Source organism: Nomascus leucogenys, chromosome 22a (assembly GCF_006542625.1).
Source record: "Nomascus leucogenys isolate Asia chromosome 22a, Asia_NLE_v1, whole genome shotgun sequence".
NCBI classification, from domain to species: Eukaryota; Metazoa; Chordata; class Mammalia; order Primates; family Hylobatidae; genus Nomascus; species Nomascus leucogenys.
The window spans coordinates 90,034,161-90,056,599 of NC_044402.1; the positions used below are offsets into that span (position 1 = coordinate 90,034,161).

General features: G+C 37.0%; 1 protein-coding gene across 1 annotated transcript in view; it reads left to right on the plus strand.

The window, feature by feature from the left end:
* ANKAR (ankyrin and armadillo repeat containing) overlaps positions 1-22,439 on the plus strand; it is a 69,425-nt gene that overhangs the window by 1,480 nt on the left and 45,506 nt on the right. Inside the window, exons 3-7 of the mRNA XM_003253843.3 lie at positions 12,097-12,534; positions 14,871-15,034; positions 15,690-15,793; positions 17,596-17,776; positions 18,769-18,988. Coding sequence (XP_003253891.1) covers positions 12,097-12,534; positions 14,871-15,034; positions 15,690-15,793; positions 17,596-17,776; positions 18,769-18,988 — 1,107 coding nt within the window. The remainder of the gene's footprint in view (positions 1-12,096; positions 12,535-14,870; positions 15,035-15,689; positions 15,794-17,595; positions 17,777-18,768; positions 18,989-22,439) is intronic.

Consider the following 22,439-nt stretch of genomic DNA (forward strand, 5'->3'; position numbering starts at 1 on the left):
AGTCCATTATATCATTCTTATGCCTTTGCGTCCTCATAGCTTAGCTCCCACTTATAAGGGAAAACATAAAATACTTGGCTTGCCATTCCTGAGTTACTTCACTTAGAATAATGGTCTCCAACCTCATCCATGTTTCTGTGAATGCCATTATTTCGTTCATTTTTATGGCTGAGTAGTATTTCACATTATATATATTTTCTTTTTTTTTTCTTTCTTTCTTTTTTTTTTTTTTTTTTTTTGGAGATGGGGGTCTCCCTATGTTGAACAGGCTGGCCTGGAACCCCTGGCCTCATACGATCCTCCCATCTTGACTTCCTAGAGTGCTAGGATTATAGATATGAGCCACTGCACCTGGGCACCACATTTTCTTTATCTACTCATTGGTTGATGGGCATTTAGACTGGTTCCATATTTTTGCAATTGTGAATTGTGCTGCTATAAACATGCATGTGCGAGTGTCTTTTTCATATAGTGACTTCTTTTCCTCTGGGTAGATACCTCGTAGTGGGATTGCTGGATCAAATGGTAGCTCTACATTTAGTTCTTTAAAGAATCTCCATACTGTTTTCCACAGTGGTTGTACTAGTTTACATTACAATCCCACCAGCAGTGTAAGTATTCCCTTTTCACCACATCCATGCCAACATGTATTATTTTTTGATTTTTAAATTATGGCCATTCTTGCAGGAGTAAGATGGCATCTCAGTGTGGTTTGATTTGCATTTCTCTGATAATTAGTGATGTTGAGCATTTTTAATATGTTTGTTGGCCTTTTGTATATCTTCATTTGAGAATTATCTATTCATGGCTTTTGCCCACTTTTTGATGGGATTGTTTGTTTGTTTCTTGCTGATTTGTTTGAGTTCCTGGTAGATCTTAGATGTTAGTCCTTTGTTGGGAGCATAATTTGCAAATATTTTCTCCTACTCTGTGGGTTGTCTGTTTACTGGTTGTTTCTTTTGCTGTTTAGAAGCTTTTTAGTTTAATTAGGTCACATCTATTTAAGTTTGTTTTTGTTGCATTTGCTTTTGGGTTCTTGGTCATGAACTCTTTGCCTAAGCCAATGTCTAGAAGGGTTTGTCCGAGTTATATTCTAGAATTTTTATGGTTTCAGGTCTTAGATTTAGTTCTTGATCCATCTCGAGTTGATTTTTATATAAGGTGAGAGATGAGGATCCAGTTTCATGTGGCTTTCCAATTATCCCAGCACCATTTGTTGAATAAGGGTGCCCTTTCCCCACTTTACGTTTGTGTTTGCTTTGTCAAAGATCAGTTGCCCATAAGCACTTGGTTTTATTTCTGGGTTATCTATTCTGTTCCATTGGTCTCTGTGCCTATTTTTATACCAGTACCATGCTGTTTTCGTAACTATAGCCTTGTAGTATAGTTTGAAGTCAGATAATGTGATGCCTCCAGATTTGTTCTTTTTGCTTAGTCTTGCTTTAGCTATGTGGGCCCATTTTGGTTCTATAGGACTTTTAAGATTGTTTTTTCTAGTTCCGTGAGGAATGATGATAGTATTTCTATGAGAATTGCATTGAATGTGTAGATTGCTTTTGGCAGTATGGTCATTTTCACAATATTGATTCTACCCATCCATGAGCATGGGATGTGTTTTCATTTGTTTGTGTCATCAATGATTTCTTTCAGCAGTGTTTTGTAGTTTTCCTTGTAAAAATTATTCACCTCCTTGATTGGGTATATTCCTAAGTATTTTATTTTATGTTATGTTATTTTATTTAACTTTATTATTTTTTTTTACAGCTGTTGTAAAAGGGATTGAGCTCTTGATTTGAGTCTCAGCTTGGTTGTTGTTGGTGTATAGCAATGCTAGTGATTTGTGTTCATTGATTTTGTATCCTGAAACTTTACTAAATTCCTTTACGGCATCTAAGAGGTTTTTAGATGAATCTTTAGGGTTTTCTAGGCATATGATCTTATTATTGGGAAACAGCCACAGTTTGACTTCCTCTTTACCAAATTGGATGTCCGTTATTTATTTCTCTTGTCTGATTCCTCTGGCTAGGACTTCCAGTACTATGTTGAATAGAAGTGGTGAGAGTGGGTATCCTTGTCTTGTTACAGTTCTCAGGGGAAATGCTTTCAGTGTTTTCCTGTTCAGTATAATGTTGGGTGTGGGTTTGTTATAGAGCACTTTTATTACCTTGAGGTATGTCCCTTCTACGGCCATTTTGCTGAAGGTTTTCATCATAAAGCAATGCTGGATTTTGTCAAATGCTTTTTCTGCATCTGTTGAGATGATTTTTGTTTTTGATTCTGTCTGTATGATGTATCATATATATTGACTTGCATATCTTAAACCATCCCTTCATCCCTGGTATGAAACCCACTTGATCATGGTGTATTATCTTTCTGATATGCTGTCAGATTCCATGAGGATTTTTGCATCCATGTTCATCATGAATATTGGTCTGTAGTTTTCTTTTTTTGTTATGTCCTTTCCTGGTTTGGATATTAGGGTGATACTGGCTTCATAGAATAATTTAGGGAGAATTCCCTCTTTATCTTTTGGAATAGTTTCAGTAAGATTGATACCAGTTCTTCTTTGAATGTCTGATAGAATGCAGCTGTGAATCCATCTGGTCCTGGACTTTTTTGTTGTTGGCAATTTTTTATTGTTTGAAGCTCTCTACTTGTTATTTGTCTGTTCAGAGTTTCTGTTTCTTCCTATTTAATCTAGGAGGGTTGTATATTTCCAGGAATTTATCCATCTCCTCTAGATGTTCTAGTTTGTGCACATAAAGGTGTTTATAGTAACCTTGAATGATCTTTTGTATTTCTGTGGTATCAGTTGTAATGACTCCTGTTTCATTTCTAGTTGAGCTTATTTGGATCTTCTCTCTTCTTGGTTAATCTAGTTAATGGTGTATCAATTTTATCTTTTCAAAAAACCAGCTTTTTGTTTCATTTATCTTTCACATTGTTTTCTTCTTTCAGTTTCATTTAGTTCTGCTCTAATCTTTGTTATTTCTTTTCTTCTTCTTGGTTTGGGTTTGGTTTGTTCCTGTTTCTCTAGTTCCTTGAGGTGTGACCTTAGATTGTCTATTCGTGTTCTTTCGGACTTTTTAATGTAGGCATTTAATGCTATGAACTTTCCTCTTAGCTCTACTTTTGCTGTAATCTGAGAGGTTTTGATATCACTATTATCATTTGGTTCAAAGATTTTTAAATTTCCAGCTTGGTTTCATTGTTGACTCAAAGATCATTCTGGAGCAGATTATTTCATTTCCGTGTGTTTATATAGTTTCGTGGGTTCCTTTTGGAGTTAATTTCCAGTTTATTCCACTGTGGTCTGAGAGGATATTTGATATAATTTTGATTTTCTTAAATTAATTGAGACTTGTTTTGTGACTTATCATATGATCTGTCTTGGAGAATGTTAAGCCATTTTTTAAATTTAAAGGTAATTTATCTGGATCAAGGTGATTCCAAGAGCTTTGCGAAGATCTGAGGTCCGTGGAGGTTAAAGATCAGCAAGAGTGGGTGGTAGTTTCCAACAGCAGTAGAGCCTTGACATTTCTGATGAAAATTGTGTTTACTTTTGTTTCCCTTTTTACAAATTTACCTGAGGCTCTCATTTGAGAGGACATGGGACTGATGAGCCATCATTCTGAATGGGCATAAGCCAAACTGGTAAAGAAACAACAGGCTCTTAGATTCAGATATCTAGATGGAAACTTTCAATATACAAGTCAAATTCTAGAAAGTGATAAAGGTTAGATACATATTGATTAATCATCCAAGTGTTAAAGCCACAAGAGCCTTTGGATCATCCAGTTAGAGCACCAATAGAGAACTGATCATGGCAGGAAGGAGCACATGTCCTGTTGTGTAACTAAGGGAAGAGAGCTCCTGCTTACTTGATGACAAAGTTAGTTACATCGAGCCACTTCATGGCCCAGGATCTGGTCTGTATCACCCAGCTGTGTGTCATATCTGAGGTTGCCACCCTCTATGAGGATTCCCTTGCAGTGGTGCACCTGGTAAGGGGATCAGAGACACATAGGAACATTCTAATCAAGTTGTAGGTGGAAACGGAGAGCACCAAAAGACTAATGCTGTCTGCTTTCTACACCTACATTTTCAGGGGTGATACTCAAAACACTTAACCACCAGCACAGTATTGGCACTGACCAATCAGAATGGACATAGCCATAATGCTGGAGCAGGGTCTCAGAGACCTCCTGCTTGTCATATTTACCCTTTTCTGGATCATGGAGCTTTTCAGGTGATCCCTGGGGAGGGAGGTATTCAATGAGCTTGGGGCTGCAGCAATTCAGTTTGCCAAATGAGGGTTCAGTATTTTAACAATGTGGTGTTATTGATGCATATTAGCTAAATATCGGTGCTTTCCTGATATGAAACTTACGTCTTGAGTTTTGTGATTCTACTTTTAAAATCTCTCTCAAAATCATCTACTTTGGCTTATCTCTACTGCAACACTGTAGTACAGAGCACCCTTTTCCACTGCAACAGCATTCTGACTGCTCTCTGCCTCAAACCTTTTTAAAATTGTTTATAAATGAGGCTGGGAACCTTAATAAATCCAGTCACTCTACTATCATGTGCCTGGGGATAGTGCTGGGTGTGTTTACGATAAAGTGCTTAATACTGTTGGCTCCTGAGCAATCAAAGATGAGCATCAAAGCTATGCATGGTGGAATGTGTCTTTATTCCCAGCTACTCAGGAGGCTGAAGCAGGAGAATTACTTGAGGCCAGGAGTTCAAGGCTGTAGTGTGCTATGTTTGCACCTGTGAATAACCACCACTCTGCAGCCTGGGAAACATAGTGAGACCCCCATCTTTTAGGAAAAAAAAAAAGAAAAAAAGATGAGCATTATACCTAGTAGAAATATTTTTTTCTCCCTCCACTGCACATTGGGTGTCTGCTTCAGAAACTTCAACAATGTGTGGTGCAAGCAATGGTAAATGACCACCAGCATACATACTAGATCTACTGAAGTAGTTTATGGGGGGAATCTCACGATGGCAGTAGCAGGAATAGGCACAGGTTTCCCCATCATGCACCACACCTGGAGCACCACTGTGAAATCCTACAGGGCCAATAGTCAGACTCTAAGAAAGGGACCTGAACCATTGGGCTACAGGGCTTTTATGCTACATGATTAAAGAAGCATCAGGTCAGAGGACAGGATACAAGAGCAAGATGTTTTAGCCCAGGTTACACTCCAAATTGCATCAGAAACAAGGACATGAGTCAAGTTAGTTTTTGAGAAATGATTCCATGGAACAGGAGTGAGGGACAGGAAAAGTGAATAGAAAAGGAGGGAGCATCAACCCAAGAATGTGCTGTTGAGCTTTTTCACCACTTGGGCAATTGGGATTTATTTTGCTGGGACACTCTGAGGAGTCATATAGAATACACTGCAGAATTGCCAGCCTAAGAGATGTGCTATGGTCTGAATGTTTATGTCTCCCCAAAATTCAAATGTTGAAACCTAATCACCAATGGCATTAGGACATGGGACCATTGGGGGGTGATTAGTTCATAAAGGCATACCCCTCATGAATGGGATTAATGCCCTTATAAAAGAGGCCCCAGAGAGCTGCCTTGTCCCTTCCACCCTGTAAAGATACAGCAAGAAGGTACCATCTATGAACCAGGGAATGGGTCCTCATCAGACACCACATCTAACTTGATCTTGGATATCCCAGCGTTTACAGCTGTGAGAAATAATTTTCTTTTCTTTATAAGCTACCTAGTCTGTGCTTTTTTCTTATAGTAGCTCTAAATGATTAAGACAGGATAGATGAGGGAAGAGTATCCACTGGCTGCTGTCTCTCATTAGCCAAAGTTTGAATGGAGGGTTAACTCGCTCATGCTTTCAGATTTGTTCCTACACCAGAATGGCTGGATGGGTTCCATCAGGAGTCTAACAGCAGTGGCAGAGAAGCCTCAGGGCAAAAATAATCCTGTGGTGCACTTGAGGCAAGGTACAGTCAGGTCAAGTCTGTGTGGAGCAAAAACTACAGTTTAAAAATGTGGTCTGAAAGGATGTGAGGTAGGGAACAAAAGGTGTCTGATACACACAGTGTGACTCCTGGAAACTTGGCTGCAGCCCTTTCTTCCAAGCTTAGTGTTAGAGATTGAGGGGGTATACCACCTCTCCACTGGCATGATCAGAGAGCTGGTGTCCAAGCTTTGTAATTGCAGGTACATGGTGTCAAGCTAGCAGCAGTGTAAGTTGTTACATCACCATTCACATTTGGGAAAACAGCAGCTCCTCTGTTGGCATGACTGGGAAACTGTGTTCACACCTTGCAACTGACCATGTGACTACCTTAAACACTGTGCTACAGTGGATTTTCAAGGAATTGTGCAGAAAGCCAACTTTTTTTTCAGAGGGCAGACTGCTGGGAATCCGTCTTGGCCAAGTTAACCTTTATCTCTCACATAGCTTTGCACTCTACAAACCACCAGCAACATCATTCTTTAAAAACAGTAGCAATAGTAGAGAATAGAGCACACCAAAAGTCTTGCCATGTTACCCAGTTTTCTCAGCAGGTATTTTAGTTAGGGTGGATCCCTTCATCTAATTCATAAATTCTTAGACTCTTTCCAGAAGGCTAGGAGGATAGAAGGAAAGAAGAAAACATTTCATGATAGCAAAATAGGAGAAGGAAACTTTTAATAGAAATATTGAGAAAAAATGGGAACTTATTTAATATCACAAGTGAGTAATGTGAGTTGGGTTGTTTTTTTCTCTGTTCATTCCCTGTCCTCTATCTGGAATGCCTTCTTCCTGCTTACCCCACACCACTTGTCCACATTCTTCCTAGGGTTATTACTACTCATTTTTTGAGACTTGATTCAGACACTGCCTCCTCTATTCAGACTCTTATCTGTGCGCAGAAAAATACTTTGTATTTTGAATTGAAATTATTGGCTTCATTTCTTTCTTCCTTATTAGATATTAAGCTCCTTCTTGAGAGCACAGAAAATTGTGTCTTTTTTGGTTTGATTTTAAATTCTCAGCACCTTATACAGTGCATGACATATAGTAAACTTTCAATACATGTAGAAATTAAATGGGTAATAATAGAATATAAGGGAATTGGTTGGGCACAGTGGCACACACCTGTAATTCCAACACTTGAGGAGGCCGAGGTAGGTGGTTCGCTTGAGTTCAGGAGTTCGAGACCAGGCTGGCCAACGTGGTGAAACCCCGTCTCTACAAAATACACAAAACTTAGCCAGGCATGGTGGTGGATGTCTGTAGTCCCAGATGCTCGGGAGGCTGAGGTGGGAAGATCACTTGAGCCCAGGAGGTTGAGGCTGCTGCAGTGAGCCAAGATCATACCACTATACTCCAGCCTGGGTGACAGAGACCCTGTCTCAAAAAAAAATAGGTTAAAGCTGCGGAAACTTTTGTTTCCCCTCATTCCCTTCATCCTCCAAATTTCATTTGATCCAATTTTTTATAAAATTCTTTTTTATTATTTACTTTCCTATGACTTTGTACATATTCCTTCCAGCTAATTTACATAAACGTGCACTTTGTTTTTTGAATTTTTTTTTTCAAAGGGACAAGCTCTTACTCTGTCACCCAGGCTTGAGTGCAGTGGCATGATCTCAGCTCATTGCAGCCTCAGACTCCTGGGGTCAAGTGATCTTCCTGCCTCAGCCTCCTGAGTAACTGGGACTACAGGAACGTGCCACCGTACCTAGCTAATTTTTTTGTTTTTCATTTTTTGTAGAGATAGGTCTTACTATGTCACTATGTTGTCCCAGCTGGGACATTTCCTTTCTTTAATAACTTTATTTTTCTTTTTTTTTTTGCTGCTGGTCCTTGATTCAGGGAACACTATTTTTCATGATATGAACAATCGTGTTTTTTTTTTCAAGTAGCTAACTTTTCCATGTACTTACTACTAATTCAGTTCCAGTCTTTCGAAGGGAAATATTGAACTCTTCTTGATAAAAAATGGGATATGAAGTTCCATTTTTTCCTTAGAGATGTCTCTCTTGATAACTTCATCCTCCTCCTTTTGTCAGAACTCATTGCTTTAAGCCTACTTCGCTTTCCTTTAGCACCCCTCCCTGCCCCTGGCCCAGTAATTCCAGTGCCTCTTTCATCTGAGAGGCTCTCCTCACCTACCTGTCAACCCTTGCTGCTTGTTTTCATTTAGGAGTGAGGCAGGAACGCTGGCAGACCTCACTGTAGAGTGATGAGGAGGAACCCCTGATGTTCCACTGGGAAGCCTGTCCCCCAGATGTTGTATCTGCAGGTCTGTTTCCTCCAGTATCCTGCTTGGAGGGAGGGCTGTGAGTCTGGGGCCAAAGGAGGGGAAGTGCTGAACTGTGGATATCTGGGTTCAGCACTCAGACTCTCATTTAACTAGTTTTCAGCACAACTGCTCCTCCCAACCCTCAGCTGTGCTTTGTGCCCTTTTAGTGAGGAAGAGGAGAAGGGCTGTGCTATCTGGGGAAGATGGTCTAGGGATCTCACTACACCTTTTCTTTTAAAAAAATTCTTGCACTACGGCCTGTCCTTCACAGCCTCCACATAATGCTTTCAATCTCTAAGGCTTCTTGTGGTTTTTGTTGGCTCCTAGTCACCCCAAGCCATGAGGTTTTAGTGCTATCAACAATCCCTCCGGCTTTTTAGACTTCTTTAAACTGCCAGAATCCCTTTCATTTCTTTGTAATTTATCTAACTATTTTGCAGAAAAGAGATGAATTATAGTGGCCATTTTAAAAACCCAAGAGTATTCTGGCCTTTTTAAAAAAAAGATTTGAGAAAGAAAAAAGAAAAAGAAAGGAGGGGACACATTGAGGTATCATTTATACTTTAAAGCATATATATTACAAACAAACGCCACATTTTCTACAGTCATGTCTTATGACTCCAAGCAGTTTTCTCAAGCCTAAATTAAGGGTAACATTGCAGATATAACTATCTTAAAAAGACTATTTGACAAGAAGAAAGTCCTCAATTTCTTTGTAAATGGCAAGAAAATGTAGCACAGGAAATTTGTCATTTTTTGATAGAGTAAAATCAAGTTTTAATTCTTATTTATTAAATGATGATTACTTAGCTGGCAGGTTCTTTGTTTATTATGTATGTCTAGCTTCTTATTGGCAAAAAAAAAAGAAGAAATTTATAGTACTAGCCTGAAAAAACAAACTATGCTTTTGGCCCAAGTGAGAAGCTGATACCCTGGTTAAAGAAAAATCATGTTTTCTTGTTGTTTCATATTTTCCTTGATCAAAGCTGGGACTTACGTTGTATCTGTATTCACTTTCATTAGTAACCTACTCATCTATCTGCTTTTATCTTACACAATTTTATTGGCATTGTTAACTTAAGAATCATGAGATTTATAAATTTGGAAAGGAGACTATTTCTTTTTTTGAATTATTTTAAATTTTTGTGGGTACATAGTAGGTATATATATTTATGAGATATTTTCACATAGGCATACAATGCCTAATAATCACATCAGGGTAAATGGAGTATCCTTCACCTCAAACATTTATCCTTTCTTTGTGTTATAGACGATCCAATTATACTCTTTTAGTGTTTTTAAATGTACAATAAATTATTGACTGTAGTCACCTTGTTGTGTTGTCAAATACTAGATTTTATTCATTCTATCTAACTATATTTTTGTATCCATTAATTATCCCCACTTCCCTCCTGCCCCACCATTCCCTGCCACCTTTCCCAGCTTCTGGTAACCATCTCTATTTCCATGAGGTCAATTGTTTTAATTTTTAGTTCCCACAAATAAGTGAGAACATGCAAAGTTTGTCTTTCTGTGCATGGCTTATTTCACTTAACATAATGTCCTCCAGTTTCATCAAAGTTGTTGCAAATGACAGAATCTCATGGCTGAATAGTACTCCATTGTGTATATGTACCACTTTTTCTTTATCCATTCATCTGTTGATGGACACTTAGGTTGCTTCCGAATCTTGGTTATTATGAAGAGTGCTGCAACAAACGTGGGAGCGCAGATACCCTTTGATATTCCGATTTCCTTTCTTTTGGGTTTATACCCAGCAGTGGGATTGCTGTATCATACTGTAGCTATATTTTTAGTTTTTTGAGAAACCTCCAAACTGTTCTCCATAGTGGCTGTACTAGTTTACATTCCCACCAACAGTGTACTAGGGTTCCCTTTTCTCTACATCCTGCCAGCATTCATTTTTGCCTGTCTTTTGGTTAAAGGCCATTTAAACTGGGGTAAGATGATATCTTATTATAGTTTTGATTTGCCTTTCTCTGATGATCAGAGATGTTGAACACCTTTTCATATGCCTGTTTGACATGTGTATGTCTCCTTTTGAGAAAAGTCTATTCAGATCTTTTGCCTATTTTTTAATCAGATTAGAATTTTTTCCTGTAGAATTGTTTGACCTCCTTATATAGTCTGGTTATTAAGCCCTTGTTGGATAGATAGTTTGCAAATATTTTCTCCCATTCTGTGGGTTGTCTCTTCACTTTGTTGATTGTTTCCTTTGCTATGTAGGAGCTTTTTAAGTTGATGTGATCCCATTTGTCCATTTTTGCTTGGGTTGCAAAATGTGCTTGTGAGGTTATTACTCAAGAAATCTTTGTCCAGACTGATATCCTGGAAAGTTTACCCAATTTTTTTTAGTAGTTTCATAGTTTGAGGTCTTAGATTTAAGTATTTAATCCATTTTGATTTGATGTTTGTATATGGTGAGAGATAGGGGTCTAGTTTTATTCTTCCATATATGGATATCCAGTTTTCCCAGCGCCATTTATTGAAGAGACTGTTCTTTCCCCAGCATATGTTCTTGGCACCTTTGTTGAAAATGAGTTCATTGTACAAGTATGGATTTGTTTCTGAGTTCTCTGACCTCCTTTGGTCTATGCGTCTGTTTTTATGCCAGTACGATGCAGTTTGGGCGACTATCACTCTGCAATATACTTTGAAGTCAGGTAATGTAATTCCTCCAGTTTTGTTCTTTTTGCTCAGGATGACTGGCTATTCTGGATCTTTCCTGGTTTCATATATATATTTAGGATTATTTTTTCTATTTCTATGAAGAATAGTGACTGCTATTTTGATATGGATTGCAATGCATCTGTATATTTCTTATAAAGGGTTACAGTCTTCAAGCTGGCCATTCTGACAGGCATTTCAAGGAAGAGAGGAGCAAGACAGGAATCTAAGCTGAACTGTTTGGCCAAGTATACATATTCAGGTATAGATATGTAACAAGTTATAGAAGGAGCTATGAACATTCATGAAGTGGGTTCTAACATGCGTATTGAACAAACATGCATTTACATATGATCCATGTTCACTTTGGGGTGGAGACTTAACATATAAATGCATTACAATTAGGCCCTTATTACACGTCAGAAGGTGAAGCAGGGACTTGAAGGCATTCACATGTACAGCCTCTGTAAACAGGCCAGAACCACATCATGGTCAGTAGTCTTATGAGGAGAAAGTTACTGAAATCAGTCTCTTGTCCAGTCAAAGCTCTAATTATGATGTGGGGGACAGGAAGGTCAGTTATTCAGCATCTGTTGGTGAATGGGCCAAAATTCTTTTAAAATTGCCTATCTTGAGGACAGTGTTTGTTTAACTGCTAGAGAAAAAAGAAAAACCTTGTGGCAGTTAGAACATAGTTTGTTCTTTAAGTAGAGGGGTTTGTGACTTCACCATTGCCTGGCATGGCCCTAGGTTTTGTTTATAGTTTGGTATCTTATTGCCACAAAGAGTCTGTTCTGTCAGTCTTATGATCTGTGTTTTAACATTAATGCTGGTCAGTTATTGTGTCTAAACCACAAAAGGAAAGGGGTATAATGAGGCATGTCTGACCTCCCATCCCATCATGGCCAAGAAGTTAGTTTTTAAGGTTTCTCTGGGGTCCCCTTGGCCAAAACGGGTCTGTTCAGTCAGTTGTAGGGGGTGCTTAGAATTATATATTTGGTTTACAGCATCTAATTTTTCCTTTACTATCACGTTAGTAGGATTTAACGATAAAATCCTGTGTTCAATCTTCCGTATTTATCCAGAAGCCAAATATGAAATTTTCACTATCTAAAATTTTCCTTTTTTGTCATGAAGGTTTGACTGATATTACAAAGGATCCAGACTTTAATGAAATCTATGATGAAGACGTGAATGAAGATCCAACATATGATCCTAATAGCCCTGAAGAAACAGCTGTATTTATGAAATATGCTGAAAATATTATGCTAAAGTTAACATTCAGTACCACACAAGTTCAACAGTATGAAAATGTCTTTATATTTGAAACAGGCTATTGGCTTACTAATGCTATAAAATATAATCAGGATTATCTTGATATCTGTACCTATCAGAGACTACAGCAAAGATTATATCTTCAAAAAAAGATTATTCAAAAACACTTTGAGAAGAAAAAAGATATCAGAAGAGGGATAGGATACCTAAAGTTAATATGTTTTCTGATTCCATTTCTACTGAGTTTAAAGAAGAAAATGAAAGTTCCATATTTAAGTAGTCTGCTTCAGCCTTTTTCAGGTAAGAGTATCACCAAAAATCAAATATAAAATATAAGTATATATTAAATATATGTTTAAATGCAATTTTGTTTCTAGTATATGGGTGCAGGCAGTAACCTAGCTATAACCTGTTAGAAAGAGAAAACAAACAAAATTTAATGTCTCCAATGTAATTAAAAACACTCAGTGTATGTACATAGTACTTTGTATATATTTATACCAATTATGACGGCTACTGAAAGATTTAAAATAAGTTAAAATAAAATAAGTTCTGTATGAATAGGGAAATATGCCATATCCATGATGGGAAAACACTGTGAGTGTATCATATCTCATTCAAATTACTCTATAAATTCAGTGTACTTTTATTCAAAATCTTGATCATATTTTTCATTGAAATATACACACTCTAAAATTAATATACAGCAGCAAGGGGTTATTAATGGTCTTTCATTTCTGAAAAATAGATTGAAACATATTAAAACTACGGTAATTAAATGAGGGCAGTATTGGCACTTTAATAAACAAATAGAGCAATGTAAGAGAATAGAGAGCTGAAACAGGCCATGATTAATGGAATTTGATGGGACTTCAGTATAAACTCTTTATTCTACACTGATTAGCACACAATTTATACATTTTCATTGCTTTCCAAGCATGTAGGCTTATTATAATGGGCTTTCTATTCAGATGGAAAATTTTCAGCAGAAATTTTGCAAATCCTTTAGTGAAAGTTTGTATCATGAGAATTCAGGTGCTGTGTTTTAGTGAAAGTTTGTGTCATGAGAATTCAATATCTGTGAACTATTAGAAATGGAATCATGACAGGGCATGGCTCTTGGGTGGTGGGGAGAATGTATAGAAGTGGGAGGGACTTGCTTAAAGAGAACATTAGCTATATCTGCAATATCTTATTACTTAAACAATGGGAAGCAAATATGACTAATGTTAATAGTTAATTCTAGGTGTTGAGATCAGGGAGTATAGTGTGTATTATTATTTGTATTTTTCTTTACCTTTTATATTTCCCAAAATACATTATGTCCCTTATGTTGATTAAACCATATTCTACTAACCAGTCAAAATATTGAAAAAACCTAGTCTTTGCTGGAATTTGAGAAAAGAAATTTTTTTTGAGGCAGAGTCTTGCTCTGTCACACAGGCTGGAGTGCAGTGGCACGATCTCGGCTCACTGCAACCTCTACCTCCTGGGTTCAAGCGATTCTCCTGTCTCAGCCTCCCAAGTAGCTGGGATTACAGCCACCCACCACCATGCCCAGCTAATTTTTCTGTTTTTAGTAGAGACAAGGTTTCACTATGTTGGCCAAGCTGGTCTCGGACTCCTGACCTCAGGTGATCCACCCGCCTCAGCCTCCCAAAGTGCTGGGATCACAGGCATGAGCCACCGCGCCCAGGAGAGAAAATTATTTTTAAAAATAAGTTATCTGTGTAGTTTCATTGCTTTCCAGAAATATGGGATGGTTATTTTTGTATGTGAGATATACTCATCTATTTCTTTATAATGTCTCCTTTTACCTAAACTAGCTGAGATAAGTTTTTGTATATTTAACCAAAGATTCTCTTAGGCACAGAGTTTCTGGTCCTTTCTTATAATTGGGAGTAAGACATTAATCTTGAGCACACTTACGAGAAATCAAGAACTAGAACAATGTTTTGAGCATACTTTTGAAATGTCTATACAATAAAACTACAGAAAGTGCTCAAAATATAAATATATTTTATATATACATACATATATATGTATATATTTGAGATATATATGTATATATTTGAGATATGTATGTATATATTTGAGAGAGACATATAATATATATATACAGTAATTAACTGAGGGCAGTATTGGCACTGTAATATATGTATTTGAGACAGGGTGTCACTCTGTCACCTAGCTGGAGTGGAGTGGCACGATCTCAGCTCACTGCAGGTTTTACCTCCCGGGCTCAAGCGATCCTCTCGCCTCAGCCTCCCAAGTAACTGGGATTACATGCGTGTGCCACCATATCCAGCTAGTTTTTGTGTTTTTAGTAGAGACGGGGTTTCACCATGTTGCCCAGACTGGTCTTGAACTTCTAGGCTCGAGTGATCCGCCCCTCTCAGCCTCTCAAAATGCTGGGATTATAGGCGTGAGGCACTGTGCATGCTCAAAAATATATTTTAATGTTAAACTATTTATATACATTAACAGCATAAATAATTTTATGCACTATAATTGTCAAGATTTTAATTTCATCTGGAATTTTGTTTGTTTACATGAATGAGAAGTTAGATCTCTTAAAATATGACTGTTTATGTGCTGTTCACTTTTTAAATAAAAATTTGTTTTCATTTTTGGAGATGACAAGGTCAAGACAGAGCGAGAATTGCCTCCATTTATTTACGGAAGAGATTTTAAATGCCAGAATTTTCACTACAAAGAGAATCAGTATTTTCATGTTCATGGAGGAATTGAATTTGATATCAGCACCCCTTCAATTGAGAATGCCTTGGAAGATTTTCAGGTTTAAATGATCATTTCTTAGACAATTTATCATTTCACAACTCTTTTATCCTATTCTCCAACCAAAAAGAGCCTCTGTTGGTACAGGCACTAGACAGCTCTCCAAATGATTATTCTCACAACTCAATAATTTTTTCATACATTATTTTAACATAAATGAATTAAGTGCAGATATATGTAAGGTACTGTGTTGGATATCTGAGATAAAATTATAAATAAGCTAGGTACAGCGGTCATCCTCACAGAATTTAAAGACTTCTAATGGACCATATCTGTCCTAGAATAGGTAACTAAAGAGTGCAGTAGAAATCTCTGGACACTCAGTACACATTCTAACATTTTCCTCAAAGAATCAGGAATAGAACAGAGATCCTTTAAAATTTTGGAACAGTAATTCTTCACCTGGAATTTAGTAGAAAAATTCTACATTTCAATTGTTACTGCTTTTCTACCTTCTGTATACTATATGTCTTTCCTTTTGTATTTTTTCCTCATTCTCAAAGTAAGGATTAGATATATGCAGCTGCTATCCGGGTCTTCTGGAATAGTAAATTTAAAATTTGTCATTTACATGTATACTCTTTCATACAAAGAATTCTTATAACTGTTTAGATGTGTCTAAGGATATGTCTTTAGTAACATAACTCATATTTTAGAAAAATTTAGAAAAAATACGAGATTGTGCTGCTAATACATTTATAGAAGATTCAGGATATAAAGAATATTACTCAATACCAGTCATGGAATTTCATGGAAAAAGGTAAGGAGCTTTCACTAATTACTGACATTAGCTACAATTTGTTGCAAGTTAGTAGAGAACAAAGAAAATGACAAAATGCAAAGGTTAATTTAAACCTTTATAATGGCGATTCCAGAATAATAACCACCATGAATGACTTATGGACTCAACAAAATATTAAATGTTATAGTTATTCATGTATTTGATATAGTCTGTGTAACAATCCTTAGAGCTTGTAATTAGTTCTTATAATTAACAGAGTGGTTAAATAGGGGTAGAGATGGGGATCAAATCCTAGCCTATTTGTCTTTTATGTGTTGTGGTTCTTGGATTTTTAAATATTGGACACTGAAATTTGGAAATATGGGAAGTAGAGCTCAGAGGAAACATTTTAATTAGAGTCAAAGATTTAAAAACAAATAAGGAAGTTTTGCTTGTTGGTTCGTTTGTTTGCTTTTAAGGCATGCAAGCAGTTGGGAGGATAGGACCAAGTCTGGAACTTTGGAGAATAGTAACTGAGGTGGGAAGATCGCTTGAGCCTAGGAGTTCAAGACCAGACTGGGCACCATAGTAAGACCCTATCTTTGTTTTTGTTTGTTTGTTTGTTTTTGAGACAGAGTCTTGCTCTGTCACCCAGGCTGGAGTGCAGTGGTGTAATCTTGGCTCACTGCAACCTACACCTCCTAGGTTCAAGTGATTCCCCTGCCTCAGCCTCCTGAGTAGCTAGGATTACAGGCATGTGCCACCATGCCTGGCTAATTTTGTATTTTTAGTAGAGAAGAGGTTTTGCCATGTTGGTCAGGCTGGTCTCAAACTCCTGACCTCAAGTGATCTGCCCACGTGAGCCTCCCAAAGTGCTGGGATTACAGGCATGAGCCACCATGCCTGTCCATAAGACCCTATCTTTACAAAAAATTTAAAAGCTAGCCAGGCTAGGTGGCACATGCCTGTAGTCACACCTACCCAGGAGGGTGAGGTGGGAGGATCACTTGAGACTGAGAGGTCGAGGCTGAAGTGAACCGTGATTGCGCCACTGCACTCCAGCCTTGGCAACAGAGTAAGACCTTGTCTCAAGAAAAAAAGAATACTGTATTTACAGCAATAAATAGTTGCATTTGGAGGAGAAACCCAGGTAATATTAAGAGGCTTCCCACTGACAGAGGTAGGTTAGCAGCTGAAGTATTCACTGCTGAAATCCAGGCATGGGAAGGGTACCTCATGGGGGGAAGGGGAGGAAGGTCGCTGTTTTCCCTCACCTGTGATGATAAGCAAACCCAGGGAACAGAGTAACTCAAGATTTTATCAATTTTCCACTCCAGAGTGATAGGGATCAGGGCTGTTTCAAGCCCCACCTATGTTCCAGGGACATGGTAGGAGGGGGGTTTCTCTAGTCCACTGCTGCAGTGAGTAAAAGCCAAGGAGCCATTACCCAAAGCATCATTCCATATTACATTCAAGGTAAACTCTTGAGGAGCCAAATATAGACATAATTAGCTTAAAAGAATAAGAGGTAGGTAAGCAGACAGTTAGATGACCTAGAACTTCAGCCAGAGTTAGGCCTTCCAGGAGCTTTTAGACATTGCCCCAGATCACTGACATGGAAAGGACAGAGTCAATACAATATGAAGAAGGTATTTTTATATAAAGACTTGATTAATAACAGTTGATAACTATGTTATTAATATACTTACAGTTGACTACAATTTAAACTACCATTTTGTATTTAATTGTTACAGAAAAATAAAAGTTTTGCCAGCATAGAAAGAGAAGTAGCAAATCACTTCAAAGTTAGAGAAACATCTTTTTTTATTTATTTTTTATAGCTACTATGTGATCTATTTTGAACTAGAAACTTTCTATCAGCAACTATATAAGACACAGTGGTGGGGAGCCATAAATGAAATAGTGAACAATCTGAGACTGAAAAGACTTCCACTGACAGATGCTCAATTACATGAACAATTTAAGAAAAAATTTGGTTTCAAAAGAGCTATGAAATGCAAGGTATTTCAGTGACTACCACATAATTTAGTATATGAAGTTATGTATTATTGATAAGTATGTGTCACAAACAGATGTTTATCCTAGGGATAATAATAGGCTAAAGTCTTCAATATGAAATAAAATGCCACATTTTAGTAGCTGAAAGGCTATACAATTCTGGATTATAAATTTCTGGCAGAGTACCTGTTAATGCACTGGATTGTGATTAATCTCAATAATGGCTCATACTTATTGATTGCTTATTTTGTATGTTAGGCAATATTATAAATCAATGAACTCTTTTAAGGTACGACTAGTTCTATTATTATCATTCCTGTTATACAAATGAGAAATTTGAGGTGTAGAGAGGGATCTTTCACAAATCATATAGTAAATGGCAGAGCCAGGCTTCAATCCTGGGAACTAAAACCTAAAGAGCAGACCTAGCATCATCAAATCTCCACATCTGTTTCAACAAGCCTTGAAGTACAGCTTCTGGAACTGAGCAATGAAGCTCACCAGCTTCACAGCTTAGACTGGTATTTACTTTCCATTTATTTGTTTTCACGTCCACAAATTAAAACCTCAAAAATTTGTTAGTTGAATTTTTAAATATCAGTCAGAATGTCTAAAGAGGGTGACATTTTTACCTTTTGATGACAAATTGTATTTCTATAGCTATATATTTCAAATTTCTAGACTTCTAAATTAGGTTTTTCTTAAATCAGAGAAGGAACCCAATAATCTCCATTTGCTTTTAAAATATTTTAGAAAAAAATTAAAATAATAATAAAGATTTCCCAAAATATTTTTTAAATTCTTAATATTTGCTTATAGCTCTAACAACTTTAATTATTATCCAGTAAGAAACTTTCCATGCATGGATCTTGTGAAAATTCTACTTAATTTTAACAGCATTCATGTGATTCTGTTAATATATTTCATGTATTTTTTTCCTTAAACCAAACTTTAGATGCATTTTGATAAACTGATTCTGGCCTTCTTAATTTTAGAGTATTCCATTTGGTATGAAGTCTGCTGTTGAAAGAGGGTTGTCTGCAGTTTTCCATACATTTAGCCATACAACCTCAAGCTCAACAATCAATGTTTCAGATGAAGCAGGTTATACTATTTTTCATCATGCTGCCCTGCACAACAGAGTTTCTATTATATGTCAACTGTGCAGTGCTAACTTCGAGGTCAACCAGAGGCGCTTTGTTACGTTCAGTCAAGGTACCATGAAGTTTTTTAACCTAAAATGTTGTGATTTTATTTACCCTTACTCAGCATTAGGAATGCATGTTGATTTTAGAGCAGATTAAAATTTGGTATTAACTAGAGCAAAATTGAGGTTTTTGTTTCATTTATCTAAGAACGGCTTCTTTTAGTTTTCTAAGTATCACTTATAGCTAGCTTATATAGTTTTATATTTGCTCATTGCGTCTCCTTCATTTGAGTATAAGCTCTATAAGAGGGCAAAGATTTAGCCTACTTTATTTGCCGTGGTATCCTAATGTCCAGATGAAAGCGTGGCTTAATGGTTGCTCAGAAAATATTTGTTGAGTTAATGCATGGATGGGTGAAGGCAGGATATCATTTGATAAGCACTGGCAAAATTAATATATACTGATATACTATAGAAATTCAGAGAACAGCAATAGATATGACTGTCAGGTCCCAGTAGAACAATCATTCTTTATTCCAGGGTCCTTAAACAGGGAATAGTTTCTTTATATGACATATATTTAAATTACATTTAATAACAAAAAATTTCTTTATAATAATAGTGTTTAGCATTAATAGCCATAACGAGACCCCCCCGCCCATAAAATTAAAAAAAAAAAAAACTTAGCCAGGCTTGGTGGTACACACCTGTAGTCTTAGCTACTCTGAGAGGCTGAAGCAGGAAGATTGCTTGAGCCCAGGAGTTTGAGGTTACACATATATATGTACATATACATGTAAATTGTCAGGAATGGCCAGTGCAACAATATTGGCAATAAGAAGTGGTGATTTTATATTTAATGAAGTCAGCTATCTTAATAAGCTATGTTAAATTTTTACAGACACCAAAACAAAATGTTGCGCTTTAACCATATTGAATATCCATAAATTTTGTACTCTGTCAGTATGATTAAAATGTTTTGATATTCAGATTCTTTTGTTACTGAAAATATTCAGTACATAGTACATAATGAACCTAGTTAAAATAAGACACAATTCAATCACATTTAAATGCAATAGGTAACACTATTTAAAGATGTATTACTTTAAGCTTTTTTTAGTGCGGAAAAAGTCTTTGGTAAATTAAAAGTTTCTCATGCGCCCCCTGGCTGCTTGAGTTTCCATTTGCTGAGAACTGGGTAGATTTTGAAGTATGGAAAACATAATATTCTACTTCCAATATTATTGCTTAACCAACACAAAATTGTCCCACCTGTGAATTTTAAGCAGCCATTTGGGGGGCAGAGTTTCCAGGTCTACTTTTAATGTGTTGTCAGGTGGATATGACATGCCTGGATGACTTGACCAAAAGTTGTTCTCAACACTGTTCGATGTAATCTTGCCAGATACATCTACATAGTCATTTTGTTCTTATTCATATGAGTCTTCTTGAACAACTTAGGAAACCGCTGTATATTAATGATCATACTTCTATGTGCATTCCCTTTTAAAACAGAGTCATCCAAAGTAGAAGTAAAAAAGGAAAGAAATGGTAAGACATAAATAAAGTATTTGGTGCATTTAAAAAGGCTACTGTGTATATTAGAACTTTTCTTATAGTATATAATCTCCAAAATACTGTTGCATCAGAATGTTGCATAATGTTTTGTATTCATTTTGAAGTATAAATTATTTTCTACTCATAGTTATTTATTGATACTACTCTTCAGTTTGGGGAGTTTTCTCTTTCTTTTCCTGTGGAATTTACTGTCACCTTTATTTTTTATAAATTCAGGCCCACAAGTGGTTTCTACAACTTAAAAAAAAAAAAAGTTATTATAATATAAATTAGATATGCTGCCATCTAGTGGCAGTAACAATCTATGAGGTCTGAGGAATGAGTCGTTTTTGACTGAGGTAGTAGACTTACCTAAATGTTGGATATGGAGAAAAACAAAATTTTAAGAGATTATACTTTCTTTGTCTATATTTAAGAGGCTATACCTTCATACTCTGTATAAGAGAATTCAAAAAGGCTTTCGTTTTAAAGAAATTACGTACAACGACCTGAACTGTCAAGGGGGAGGGGATAGTTACTCAAACTGGCCATCTTCCGTTTGAGGAGGAGCACAGCAAACCTGAGATGACCTCAGAGAGGGAGCCCGACCTCATTCTTCCTCCTCCAATCTCCTGTCAGGGCTACCCACTGGCAGATACTTACAAGGAGCCAGAGGACAGAGGTTGCTTTTTCTGCAGGTGCAGGAGAGCCAGGGTGGTAAAGGAGGTGAGTGGACCTGGAGCGGGAAAAAAGGAAGCTTACCTGTCCCATCTGCCCTGTAGAAATTTCCAGTTGAGTAACAATAGTGTGCCTCCTACATTATTGCTCTCTCTTTTTCTTTTCTAAGTATCACTTATGGCTACCTTATATAAATTTATTTATTTAGTTAGTCTCCCTCACTTGAATATAAAGCTCCATAAAGGACAAGGATTTGGTCTGTTTTGTTAGCCACAGTTTCCTAACACCCAGAAAAACGCTTGGCCTTCATAGGTGCTCGGGAAATTTTTCTTGAGGGGTGTGCATTTTACTGGAAACCTTAAATACTCTTCAAACAGAACATGTCTTCAATTAAGGCTCTAAGGTAGTCTACACAGAAAACCAAAGTTTTTCAGATTAGGGGCAAGGAGAGGGACAATATAGAGGACAAGTGCTTCGTTTGCCACAAGGACCCCTCATGATTAATGCTCCTCAGCCAGCTTATCAGCTTCCTTCTCCTTTTTAGGGTTTTTTCTCCTATCTTGGCGTATTCATTATATTTCTTTTTACATTTTTGTTAGTGATTGCCCTAGAGTTTACAACATTGATTTACAATTATTCCAAGTCTACTTTCAGATAACACTAAGCCACTTCACATGTAGTGTAAGTACCTTATAATAACAAAATATTACTAAGTCTTCCCACCTATCATTCATTTACTCATTTCACTTGTGCATAAGCATATATGTCATTCATTTCATAAATGTCATTCATTTCACTTATGCATAAGCACATATAAGTATCTATATCTATATTCAAACCCTTTGTTGATAATGTTATTATTTATTTACTTATTTTGAGATGGAATCTTGCTCTGCTGCCCAGGCTGGAGTGCAGTGGTGCGATTTTGGCTCACTGCAACTTCCGCCTCCCGGCCCCTGGGTTCAAGCGATTCTCCCACCTCAGCCTCCCATATAGCTGGGACTACAGATGTGCACCACTACACCCTATATGTTTTGTATTTTTAGTAGAGACAGGGTTTCACCATGTTGGCCAGGCTGGTCTCGAACTCCTGACCTCAAGTGATCCACCCACCTTGGCCTCCCAAAGTGCTGAGATTAGAGGCGTGAGCCACTGCACCGGCCCTGATAATGTTATTTTGAACAAACTGTTCTCTGTTAGCTTAATTAAGACAAAGAAACATTTTACTTGACCTTCATTTTTTTTTATTCTCTGATGCTCTTCCTTCCTTTATGTATATGTAAG